At 46.0% G+C, this 13514-nt stretch overlaps 1 protein-coding gene across 14 annotated transcripts in view; it reads right to left on the bottom strand.

Annotated features, from left to right (window-relative positions):
• The window catches only part of CaMKII (Calcium/calmodulin-dependent protein kinase II), a 289855-nt gene that overhangs the window by 63726 nt on the left and 212615 nt on the right, over positions 1-13514 (bottom strand). For all 14 annotated transcript variants that reach the window (XM_050194726.3, XM_050194728.3, XM_050194722.3 and 11 more), the window contains exons 10-11: positions 6869-6991; positions 6698-6781 (exon numbers count right to left, since the gene is read on the bottom strand). In XM_050194726.3, the coding sequence (XP_050050683.1) occupies positions 6698-6781; positions 6869-6991 (207 nt within the window). The remainder of the gene's footprint in view (positions 1-6697; positions 6782-6868; positions 6992-13514) is intronic.

The following is a 13514-nucleotide window of genomic DNA, read 5'->3' as shown; positions in this document are numbered from 1 at the left end:
TGCGTTTTTACAAGGTAATATTGACTAATAAGCTGTTTAGATTGTACCACATAAAAAACAACTACCTAGTATCTTTTCATCAAAGTTATGTAGCTGTCCACAGTTGCCTCATATTTATTACTTGGCAGCCACAGCCATAAATGCATGTAACCAGAAACCCATGTGGTTAACCTCCCTGCTTTTCCTATCTCTCTCTGTGGCCATAGATGTGCCCACTATATATTAAATGAACGCTTGAGCTCACACTGACGAGCGAAGGTGACTGTGCTCCCTGTTGAAGAGCAAGGCACTCTGCTTTTCTTAATGCAATTAGCATTCTTTGCCTACTTCAGGCATCTTGAGCCTATCAATCTATCAGCAAGTCCTTGCCCCAATCTTTTATTAGCCAAAATAAGGTACACACATGTAATTACAAATATACGTGCCATTCTATGTACCTTACACTATTTTTCCGCTAAGTCCCCATACCGGTTCAGACCCCATTTGTCCAATCTCAGCACTAAATTTGAGATGCCCCTGCGGTAGAATTCGTCAGGCTGATTGTGATTGTCGTGCAAGTCTTCACAGCCTTTCGCAAACTCACAACCCCACCACCTCACACTTCTCAAAGCGAGACACCTTTCCCCATATGTGAGCTGCATTTCCCTGTGGACTTCGATGGGCGTTTGTCCCTTGCTCCATCAAAAACGAATCACACTTTGTTGTTCATACGCTATGGACATGTGAAGCATAACCGCCATCTTCAAGAACTGAAAGCAGCGCCATGCTTGCCGTGTGGCTACGGGCAGATAAGGCCGGGCTGGTCCAAGGTCTACAGCTGGGAATAAATATGTTGACTTATTTTCGATAAAAACAAAATAGGGGCAAATTTTTCTGATTCACCCTCGTATTTAGTATCTAACCTCTTATGCCAACCCAGTGGACCAAGTTGTCTAATAGCTTGAGCCACAAGGTATGTACTCATGGTTGTGATGCCATCGTGGTCGTTGCATCGTCGTCATTCCAGCTCTATCTGGCTCTCGTTCTGCTGTCATCGTCAAGCTCTCTACGTTGATCCAGTGGGCAAAATTATCGAATAGCTTGGGTCACTAGGTGCGGGGTCACGGTCGTGATGCCATCGTGGTCATTGCATCATTGTCATTCCAACTTTGTGATCCGCCTCTCATCATGTCATCATCATCCCACCATGACCGCCATACAGTCATTATGCATTCGTTGTCACACCGCTGTCATGGTGCCGTTGTGGTAATTCCATTGTTGTCACTTCAGCTCCGTCACACTGTTGTCATCACACCATTGTCGCCATACAGGCTTCACAACACAGTTGTCATCCCGCCATAGTCGTGATACACTCCATCATCCCAACATCCTCATACCATTGTCATGCCATCATTGTCATTGCATCGTCAACCTACAGTCATCGTCATGCATTCGTTGTCATACCATCGTCGTGATGCCGTCGCAGTGGTCGTCATGCCCTTATGAACACAGAGTTGTTGTCATACCATTGTTGTTTTGCTATCGTCATCACGCTGTTGTTTTACTGTCATCAATTTAGTAACGTCGTACCGCCGTCGACCTTCCATCGACGTCAACCATCCTTCTTCATCATTCTATCATAATCAGGCTGCTGTCTTTCAATCATGATTATGCCATCATTATCATGCCACCGTCATGATTGCATTGTTGCCAGGCAGCTGCTACCATGCACCCATTATCATACTGTCATCGTCATGCCATCGTCATCACTCAAGCCTCGTCATCCACCTCTCATCATGCTGTGTCATCCAGCCATCAATGTCTAGAGGATTCATGATATACAGTCGATCCCGGATATATCGAACTCGAAGGGGATCACGAAACAGTTCGATATAGCGATAATTCGAAATATATAATATGCATGTCAAAAGCTTCTCTAACAACTCCACACATCTCAAGGCAGTTTCCCGATGTCGTGACTAACAGGAACTTACCGATCTGTGCCTCCAAGGCGCGTAAAAAAACAAAAACACAGCGCGATGACCAGAGCACTTTATTTCGGAAGAAAAGAATCTGAGACCTTTGCTTGCTTTTTCTTCTGCGCCATCAAGTTCATTAAGCTGTCCTCAAGCTTGTTGACAGTGTCCAAATGAGAAAGGCCAGCTTCTTCCATTGTGCCACAACAGCGGCGAATGACGCTGAAAGCTGATGCAAGTTCAGCTGCAGTGCATGGTGGTTGGTTCTCTTCATCGGAACCTTCGCCGCTGCTCGTGTCTGCGTCCTCGTCACCCATGATGTCAGCCACAATCTCCGCATCAGCGCGATCCGCTACAGCTTGCACGCCGTTGTCAGCCCTGACAAAATCCCGTGCTGTAACGCTGCCTGGGAATGCCGAGAGCTCGTAAAATTCGCTGTCCAGGCATCCAGCGTTTATCATCTTCACTGTCAAAACATCTGTCATCTGCAGCTGCCACAAAGCCTGCTTTGCAGAAGCAGTTCACAATTGGGCTTTTCTTCACGTTGTTCCAAGCACCAGCCAGCGTTTGAGTGGCTCCGAGGAGGTCCACCTTGAGTTCGATTCCTAATCGAAGGTTGATTAAGAGCCTCTGCACCAGTTGTCGTCTGTACCCAACCTTAAACGCTTTCACAATGCCTTGGTCGAGAGGCTGAAGTTTTGCACTGCCTTCAGCTTAACATCGGCTTTGTTCTTGAGGATCGTACTCAGGGTGTTGCGAGGAATTCCGAACGCCGTGGCGACCGACGACTTTTTCTCGCCAGCCTCCACCCGTCAAATGATGTCCGCTTTGGTTGAAAAATAAAAATTCTTGCGTTTTTTCGAGGCCATGGCTCCAAAACATGTACCAAAAGCAGAAAGAAAAACGCACTGCACCACACGAGTCTCAAGCCTTCGCGTTGGCCTCGTGAATAAAAGGAACAAAGCGAATTGAAAGACGCACCGCTCCGCGTCTCCACACTACCACAAACCCAAGCTGCACTGACCTCGTTCGTCTCGCTGCGCCAGCGGTGTCAGCCAACCAAAACACGGAAACGGGCGCCCGCGGTCAGCGTGGTTTCTCCCTCCCACTTCCCTTTCACACCCAATCACACTCCAAGTGCTCCTCGTCACGTGCCTTTTACCCACACGCCCCTTTCTCAGAGTGCGGGCGGCGCGCGTGAGACGGCAGGAACATCGCGGGACCTTCCTGAGGAGAAGCGCACTTGCGGAGGTGGGATGCAATGGGAGAAGTACACTTGCAGGGGTGGGGTATGGTGGGAGAAGCGCACTTGCGGGGGTGGGATGCAATGGGAGAAGTGCACTTGCAGGGGTGGGGATGGTGGGAGAAGCGCACTTGCCGGGGCACAGCTCAGCACGGAGTTCGATACATCAAATGCCGGTGCACGGGAGTTCTACATACGTGAACAATAGCACTATATTTTTGCATGGGATTACCAAGGGGAATTTTGAACTGTTCGATATAGGCAATAATTCAATATATCCGGGATCGATGTAGTCGTCATCAGGCCATTGTTTTCATATACCCGTCATCATCCCACTGTCCTCATACCAATATCATGCCATATTTTTCACCGCGTCCTTGTCATACAGTCATCGCTATGCATTCGTTGTCATACCGTCAATGTGATGCCATCACAGTTGTTCCATTGTCATCATTCTAACTTCGTCCTGCCATCGTTGTCCCACAGTTGTTGTCATACCATTGCCATCATGCTGTCATCTTCCCGCTGTTGTTTTACCATTGTTGTCGTTCCATTTTTGTCATGCCATCGCCATCATACTGCTTTTCTCGATCCATGTATGCCATATCCTTTTTCGTCATTCTATCGTAATCATGCTGTCATCCTTCAATCACGATTATGCCACCACTGTCATTTGCAGCATTGTCAGACAGTTACTATCATGCATCCATTGTCATAGTGTCACCGTGCTGCCATCGTGGTTGTGCCATTGTCGCCCTTCCAGCTTTGTAAATGGTTATCGTCATATGGTCGTCATCATGCCAGCGTCATACACATTGTCATTTTAATTTGTCCTCATGTCGTCTTCGTCCTGCTTACATTATTATACAACCATAAATTAAGAATTGTCTTCTGATTGTCATCATGCTATCGTCGTCATACTGCCTTTGTCATTCCAACATCATCATTTTTTCTTTAGCGTTGCATATTAGATAAACATTACCAGAATTAGGTTGCACCACCACATTGCTCGAATGCTAATCACATTACCTTCGACAGTCATCATAAGATGAGTTCTGCTGTAATTTATTAAGGCGAAAGCCTTAAGTGGCTCATACCTCCAATGACCTTAAAAAAAAAAAAAAAACATTGTCCAGTTCAATGGTACAAAAACTATCATCATCAACAATGGCTCATATCCCCCAAGCACGCAAAAAATGCAATGGCTCATCCCTCTTGTAATGCAGAGGCTACAAGCACTCATCAGAGTGAAGTGTACAGTGCATACATTCACTCGAATCATGCATACAACGCACAGAAATGTGGCGTCTAGTCGAGTGGTACAAGAAAAACCATGTGACCTTCTGAATGGCTTATACCCCTGTAAGGCTGAGGCTACAAGCGCTCAGTAAAGTGAAGCGAACAGTGCATACATTAATTGAAATTACCCGTACAACACGGAACAGCATACGCTGCAATCCCTTGCCGAGAGGATGCAATGTCAAGTCAAAGAGAAACATTGTTGGCTGGAGTATCACCCTGCTATACGAGCGCGCGAAGCCGCAGCTAAGCATTGAAAACGAGCCGAAGAAACCGAACTGCGAAAGTAGCAATGCAAAGATGCGAGATGGCGCATTACGAAATGTACAGCAGGCTTTCGCCTTCACTTGTTACAGGAATATAAAATGCTGCCGAATTTTTTTCATGTCAGCTACAGGCTGCAGACAGCGAAATTATAAATACTAGTTTCTTACTCTTCAGTGGGGTTTAAATATTGCTCAGAAAGTCTCTGCACTTACAAATAGAAGGTATGTGCCAAAAGTTCATGCAGTGAGTAAGCAAAAAATGGGAGAAAGTGTAGTGGAACTGCACTCTCTCACTTGAAAGGACCCGGTTGACTTCTAGTATGAGCTGGAATGCTGTATGACAAGGCCAAATTTTATGCGTCTGCTCTTTGTGCAAACCATTTTTAGTCTGTCAAAATGGAGATCGACAAACAGACAGAACAAAGCATCAATATCAAACTTCTTTTGAAAGTGGGCAAGAATGGTGCAGAAGTACCTACAGAAAGGATGCCTTAAAGGAAGAACTGTGTTCAAGTGGGTCCAGTGCTTTCAGGAAGGCTATGAAAACCTCAAGGGTGATGCAAGATCAGGAAACCTCTCCACCTTGTGCAAAGATGAAAACATTGATAGTCTGTGGTCTCTGGTGCTCAGTGACAGCAGAATCGCTATTCTAATTATATCAGAAGCACTTAGTTTGGGAAAATTGCTCGTTAACCAAACTTTTAATGAAAGGTTACAAATTAAACAGGTTTACGACAAAATGGTGCCGAAACTGCCGACTCCTGTGCAAAGGTGACAATAAAAATAATGTTGCATTGATTGGAAAATTTCTGACAACCGTGATGAATTCTTGCAAAGGGTTGTCACCAGTGCCAAAACTTTGGATTTACAAATACAACATCGAGCTGAAGTCGCAGAGAAAAGAGTGGAAAAATAAAGATGAGCCAAAGTAAAAAAAAAAAAAAAAAGCGTGTGAGAAAGCAAGAGCCAAAGATACATTGATCGGGTTTTTTGACTGCCAGAGTATTATGCACAATGAATTCGTACCTGAAGGTCAAACTGTCAATGCGGCTTTCTACACTGACGTCCTGAAGCATCTGAGAGATTGTGTATGCCACATGCAACCAAATTTGTCGAAAGGCAGGTGCTAGATTCTGTACCATTACAATACCTCAGCACATTCTACATTCACAGCGCAAGAAATTTTGGCATGCAATTCCTTCACTGTCCTGCAACACACTCTCTACTCACCAAATTTAGCCGCCTTCGACTTTTCTTTTTTTTTTCAACAAATACAAACTGGTGCTCCACGGCATTTCGGGGATGTGACGACAGTTCAAAAGGAAAGAACATCAATGCCGAAGCACTTAACAGAGCAGGACTTCCAAGGGTGCTTCCAGCAATGAAAGAAGAGGTGAAACCAGTATATTGTGTCTAATCGAGAATGCTTTGAAGGTGACCACAATGATGAACCTGAAAGTTTGTGAATTCATTTTTTTTAAACATACCACCCAATCTTTTAAGACAGACCTCGTAAAATTACAGCAATATAAGTTTCAGCCTTTCCTCACATGTTTGTTGACCTTCAGCACAAATAAAACTTAATATCTGCACAGCCATAAGTAAGTATGTGTTACTATACAACCTTTAAGAAGAATAAAATGAAGCATACACACTGTTACAAAAATCCAAGATAAAATTACCTAAATGAAACCTGCTCGTTTGACTGCATTATTAGCCCACTTCCATCTGCGGTCAGTTAAAACTTCTAGAAAACAAAAAAGAATGGCGAGACCACAATGGGCTAATAATCTGGTTCAATGGCATGCTAGTTATCTTCACCTATAATGTTAGTCAAAGCAAGAATTCACAGCAGCACAAACTGCTCTCATCAAGTGCACTGTCCCTTCTGCATGGTGCTCTTAAGTAATCAAATGACACAATTCAATGCTTACCTTTAGCTTGCGACGAGCATTGAACTTCTTCAAGCAGTCCACGGTTTCTTGGCGATGTAGTGTAGAGGCGACACGTTCCCGTTGCTGAAAATGAATTGCAGTAGTTAGAATCATGTTGAGCAGTTACATGATGCAAGTTCATTGAGAAACTGCAAAAAGTAAGATACTAACGCAGATCCACGGGTGCTTCAGGGCCTCAGCGGCAGTGATTCGCTTAGCTGGGTTGACCGTCAGCATACTGTTGATGAGATTCTTGGCCTCAGGGGTGACTGTGTCCCATTCTGGAGATGGATACTGCAATAACATAAATAAGAAGTTACATTATTTCTATAAATATAAAATGACCAAGGTTACTACTGAATCCTGAAAATAGCAAAGCTTGGATGAATGCACAACAAAATGTGTCTTTTAGACATGTTCAGCAGTAATGGTGTGGAGCAATCTATTCCCATAGCAAGTTGCCACTAACAAATTGCCATAAGCAGTGTTGTCAATAGCATTAAAGCTTTTGTTATCGGCTGCACTCATGCTTGGTGACGATAAAACTATGAAGAAAAATGGCTATACTAGCTGGCAAGAAGAAGTATTTTCTTATTTATATTTGGATTTTTAAAATTTTTTACAGACTGCAGGCAGCACCTAAAGCAAGTTGAAGACAGAGAGAGATTTAAGGTTGGCTTGATAATGTGCCTTGCTGTTTACTAGCTCTGGTAAAAATGTCCAACAGTTCTCCCACTCGGCTACAAATGCTATAGACCTCAGACTCTGCCCAGGCGGCGCTGCGGAAAAACCCATCACCAGCGCCCCCATCGGAGCCTTGGCGCGAACTGAGTAGTGCAAGGAGAGCTGTCCGCAAGCGAAGGTGCATAGGCCACAATGGACCCTTCTCTTTCGTTTGTGTTGAGGCACGGTTTCCTAAAAATCAAGGACTTGGAAAGCGTCTTCCGCCCATCCATGCTTCGGAAAGGAAGCTCCGCAGGGCGAAGTACGTGTACAATATAAAATAAAGTCTCAAGTGTTATTTCGGCGTGCTGCAACTCGCAAGTACAGAGAGCATCAGGTTTGTCTATAGGCATATCAGCATAAAAATCTAAGCATTTCAAATTGGTTCATATTGAATATGTCCTGAACACAAGACTAAAGTATCTCCTATATTTTTATGCATTTTATCGTAATATTTTGTCTCGCAATTATTTACAGAGAGTAAATCCTTTCATAGCCTTTTCCAGGGCAGCAAACAGAAAACGTTTTCCAAGGCAGCAAACAGCGTGCGATCATAACGAAGGAAGCTTCCTACAGTGCCTACGCGCTGCCTCTTTCTCGCAGGAGCTACAGCATCGCTCGTGCCTTAATTTGAACTTTTCGCAGACGCTTCGAGCAACAAGCGCGCACAAATAAATGTAAATAAACGCGACATTTTTTTTTTCTTTACACACGTGCGTTACTTCGCAATTACTCGTCCAGTGCTCCTACAGCAACTTCATTGCTCACATTTGAAAAACGCGCGTCGAGCAGGCTCAGCACATTGCGAGGCGTGCTTGTTGTATCAGCGCAGAACATACAAAATACCGAAAGTATAAATGAGCTTGTGATACAACGATGCTCTAGGACAGGATTTTGAATTCATAAATGAACCAAAATGTTTGGTTAAGCTGACCTGCCAAATCTCTCTGTTCCACTTGTTGAGTCAAGCGGAAGTCGAACGTTTGTTAAAAGGTGGAGATATCGATGGCACATAAGCAGGATGGTTCGCAACGTTGTTTTTTGTTACCAACGAAGTGGCAGCTGCAAATTCTTGAGTTTTCGCTTGGTTACCACGGTCCTCCGTCAGGGCTAGGCAACACAATTACAGAAGAACAAAATTGTCGCACTTTCTCATGTGAGCCGCTGTGTTGTGGGGAATGCAAGTAATCCGATTACCCAACAGGTTGAACGGCCCGTATCCAGCGCTCTCGCCTTTCCTCTTCATACGATCGCGATGGAAATCGGTAAAACTGAACTTTGTTATTCCGTCCTTCACGTTCATGGCAATTTACAACACAACAGTAGCGTCGATTGCGCCGTTTCTTCGTAGCACGCGGAGCTATCACGGTTGCTGTCGTTTCCGCCATCAGTCTGAAAAGTGAGCCAGCAAGCGCTTTATGACAGTTCGTCGGCGCGTCCGACTAGCGTAGAAATTCATAGCTCTCTGTCTGGGTGTTAAATGCGCAAAACACTCGCAATATGGACCAAAATCTAGTTAAATCGTTGTTTCGCAGTCGCTAGCTGCATAGGCAACTTAGCAAGGGAGTCGGGCTTCGCACTACTCAATTACTGCCTCTTCGCACCGGCAGGTGGCGCTACGAGTCTTGCAAAACTCCAGAGTGTGACGTCCATAAGCCGTCGTTGTCAAACACATGTTCCATTATGAAAATTACTTAATAATGCCAAGCCTGTTCACATAGGCTGTGACAGTTTGGAGCAAGTTGAGTGCTTGGGAAGCCGTAAAAAAAAATATTATAGTGACAGCAGTACTCTAAAAATTTGTTTAATTCACTTAACATTAAATATGAGACTTGGAGCAAAATAATTGTAACATTTCAAACACAGAATGTGATACTATGACCAGCATTTCAGGTAAAATTTAAAGAAAAAAGAAAACAGTGCCAGGCCTCTTTTACAGAAGATGGCAACCCTATTAGCAAATACCCTAATCCGCTTTACCTCTTAATACCTGAATTTATTTTTGCATGAACAACAACATTTGAAGTGGACTTCAATGTATAATTAGATGTGGAGTCAGAACATCCTAAATTAGTTTTTAAGCTACCTACTCCCCATGGTGAAATTCAAGGCTTGTTACAGAAAACTAAAATGGGTGTCCAGAGCAAAATAATTTTTTCAGGTCGATAGATTTCTTCACTAAGTCCTTCAACTTGGAAGGCAGACTGAACTGTCTCACCAGGCTCGTAACCAGCGGTAGGGTTAGAGGGGCATGACTACCCCTGAAATTATCGCTGAAGTGATAAATTGCTCAGTCCAAGTTACATATATGTCATCATATTGTTATGCGAACAAAGGATTAAGACTGGAGACTATTTACAAAGTATATTTACAAAAGGTAACTGCAGCGCTGGCCAGTTCATCCAACAGCTCGAGAGCCAGAGAGCTTTAGTCGTCTTCGTCGGGACGCCCACGTGCATCAGCCAGAAGAAACAAGCAATATGCATGTATCATTACCCTCGGCGGAAGAAGCCCCGTCCCGGGGCACCTAACTATCGGAGATAACAGGAGAGTAATATGGCTTGAGGCGTGCGACATACATAACGTCAGTGGAATTAGGGGCAGATGAGGCACTAGTTATGACTGGGGCGATTTCGTAAGTAGCTGGAGTCACGGCCCACAGCACACAATATGGGCCTGTGTACCGAGATAGGAGTTTTTCTGAGAGGCCAACGTGACGAGTCGGGGACCATAGGAGTACCAGAGATCCAGGCAAAAAGTGGACGTCTTTGTGTTGGTGATCGTACAAGCGTCGTTGCTTGTCTTGAGAGGTCAGGAGGCGAGCACGGGCAATTTCGCGTGCTTGGGCTGCCCTGGTGATGCCGTCAAGTGCATACTCGCTGGTCTCTGCTGCAGCGAATGGAAGGGATGCATCCAGTGGCAATGTGGGTTCTCGGCCGAACAACAGAAAGAACGGGGAATAACCGACAGTATCGTGACGCGAAGAATTATATGCAAAAGTTACACAAGGTAGGGCACGGTCCCAATCAGTATGGTCGGACGAGACATACTTCGCAAGCGTGTTGGTTAGGGTGCGATTCAGGCGCTCAGTGAGACCATTAGTCTCTGGAAGGTAAGACGTAGTAAGCTTGTGCTTGGTGGAGCAGGACTGCAGGATGTCGGCTATGACTTGAGAAAGGAATGTCCGACCACGGTCTGTGAGCAGTTGGTGTGGAACACCATGCTGCAGGATCCAGTCATGTAAAAGAAAATCAGCGACATCTGTGGCGTAGCTTGTTGGAAGCGCTCTGGTGATGGCGTAGCGCGTGGCATAATCTGTCGCCACAGCAACCCACTTGTTGCCAGACGTGGATAGTGGGAAAGGGCCAAGTAAGTCCAAGCCAACGCGAGAGAACAGCTCCGAAGGAATGTCGAGCGTTTGAAGGCACCCGGCAGGGAGCGTCTATGGTTTTTTCGGCGCCGTCATTTTTCACACGATGCAACAGATTTCCGGACGGAGCGGGCAAGGCCTGGCCAAAAGAAGCATCGATGGATCCAGTCGTAGGTGCGGGAGACGCCAAAGTGACCTCCCGTTGGTAAATCGTGAAGTTCTTAGAGAACAGCTGACTGGAGGTGATTAGTAATGACGAGGAGTAGGGCAGGACTCTCGAGGCGTACACTGTGGCGGTATAATACACCATCTCGGAGAACAAACAGGTGAAGGGACAAATCAGAAGGCAAAGATTCCAAACCATCAATGATGGCGTGCAAAGTGGCATCATGGCGTTGCTCGTTGGCAACGTGTAGCAGCTGAGAAACGGAGAAAACCCAAGCGTTGGTATCGGGGTCAGGGTCGCTGGGGGGTGGTTTGTCCACTGGATAGCGTGATAAACAGTCTGCGTCTTGATGTAATCGGCCCGACTTGTACACTACTGTATAGGAATATTCTTGCAGCCGTAGAACCCAGCGACCAAGCCGGCCACTAGGATCCTTGGGTGAGGAAAGCCAGCAGAACACGTGGTGGTCCGTGATTACTGAGAAGTCCGTGCCATACAAGTACGGGCGTAATTTGGAAACTGCCCAGACGAGAGCCAGGCATTCACGATCTGTAATCGAATAGTTGCAATCTGCTGCTGCGAGGAGGCGGCTAGCGTATGCGATAACGCGATCTTGACCCTGTTTGCGAGGGGGTAAGACAACTCCGATACCGTGACCACTAGCATCGGTACACACCTCTGTAGAAGAGGACGGGTCAAAGTGGGCCAGTATAGGTGGCGTGGTGAGAATGTTGGTGAGGTGGGTAAATGCGGCAGTTTGAGCGGAGCCCTATATAAAAGGCACATCCTTCTTCAGAAGATCAGTAAGAGGTCGGGCAATTGCGGTGAAGTCCTTAACAACGTCAGAAGTAGGAGCAGAGTTCTACAAAACTTCGGACGTCTTTGACAGACTGAGGTACAGGAAAAGACGTGACAGCATGAATTCTCTCCGGGTCTGGTTGAATACCGGAAGCGTCGACAAGGTGGCCCAGCACTGCAATCTGCCAACGACCGAAGTGACACTTTGAAGAACTTAGTTGGAGCCCAGTCTTGCGGATGACTTGAAGAACAGCTGATAAGCGCTCAAGGTGTGTTTCAAATGTAGGCGAAAATATGAGAATGTCGTCTAGGTAGCAGAGGCAAGTTGACCATTTGAGCCCCTGAAGCAAAGAGTCCATCCTACATTCGAACGACACTGGGGCGTTGCATAGAATTCATGGCATAACTTTGAATTGATACAGACCATCAGGAGTGACGAACGTGGTCTTCTCTTGGTCTTTTTCATCCACAGAAATCTGCCAATAACCAGACCACAGGTCTATTGATGAAAAGTAGTTGGCATCGTGGAGACAATCGAGGGCGTCGTCAATGCGAGGCAAGGGGTAGACGTCTTTCTTGGTAATGCGGTTTAGATGACAATAATCTAGGCAGAAACGCCATGTGCCATCTTTCTTTTTAACAAGCACCACGGGCAACGCCCAAGGGCTCGGCGAAGGTTTAACAATGCCTTTCGTAAGCATCTTGTTCACTTCATCTGGAATAACCTTACACTCTGAAACAGAAACTCTATATGGCTGGCAATGAATAGGACTGGCATCACCAATATTTATGTGATGCTTAACAACTGAAGTCCAGCCCAATTGGCGATTGCTGAGGTCGAATAGGTCGTGGTAGGAAACCAAAAGGCGACACAGAGCTGCTGCTTGTTCAGGCAATAGGTCTGCAGCAATCATAGGATGAAATGTTACGTCAGGGCAAATAGCATCCTGTGGACATGGTGAAGAATCTTAGCAGACGTCTGGGGAAAACGTCGTGACGTGGTCATCTCCGATAGTACGGAGCATTGCAACCGATATGCCCTTGGGTAGAACGTCCTTTGTCAGGCCAAAATTAACGACAGGGAGGCGTGTCTGGTTATCGGCGACGGTGACGACGGAGTGGGGCACAGTGATATTGCGCATCAAAAGGACATCAGGAACCGGTGTGGCGACGTAATCACCATCGGGCACAGGAAAAGATTAGAGCAAATCGATGAAAGTCAAGGCTTTAGGCGGCAGGATGACGAAGGTGATCGTACTAAAGGTGTTCGGCAGTTCGGCACGAATATGCGCGAGTAGAGGAAGTTCGAGGCTAAGGGTACTGGCAGAACAGTCGATCAAAGCTGAATGCGCTGTAAGAAAGTCGAGTACGAGGATTAGGTCATGGGACAATTGGTCAGCACTGTAAAAAAAACAGGAACGTGGCGGCCGGCGATACTTATACGGAAAGTACACATTCCAGTGACGTCAACAGTGCTGCCATTGGCCACGCGTACGGCTCAAGTAGTAGGAGGCGTGAGAACTTTCCTCAGTCGACGATGGAGGTTGCAACTCGTTATGGACACCTGGGCTCCAGTATTTATTAATGCCATCAAAGGGACATTGTAGATGCGAACATCAAGCAAGTTCTGGTTCGTTGGGAGCATCAATGGAGGATTTCGACACGACGAAGATAATGCAGCACTACCTCCAGGAGCTGCATGGTCTAGTTCTCCATCCGGGATGGTCCATAATTGGTCGGCGACGAATGGAGGCGTGGCT

The sequence above is a fragment of the Dermacentor andersoni genome, chromosome 1, assembly GCF_023375885.2.
Source record: "Dermacentor andersoni chromosome 1, qqDerAnde1_hic_scaffold, whole genome shotgun sequence".
Taxonomy (NCBI): Eukaryota; Metazoa; Arthropoda; class Arachnida; order Ixodida; family Ixodidae; genus Dermacentor; species Dermacentor andersoni.
The sequence above is the reverse complement of the archived record's forward strand: the minus strand, read 5'-3'. Positions and strand labels throughout refer to the sequence as shown.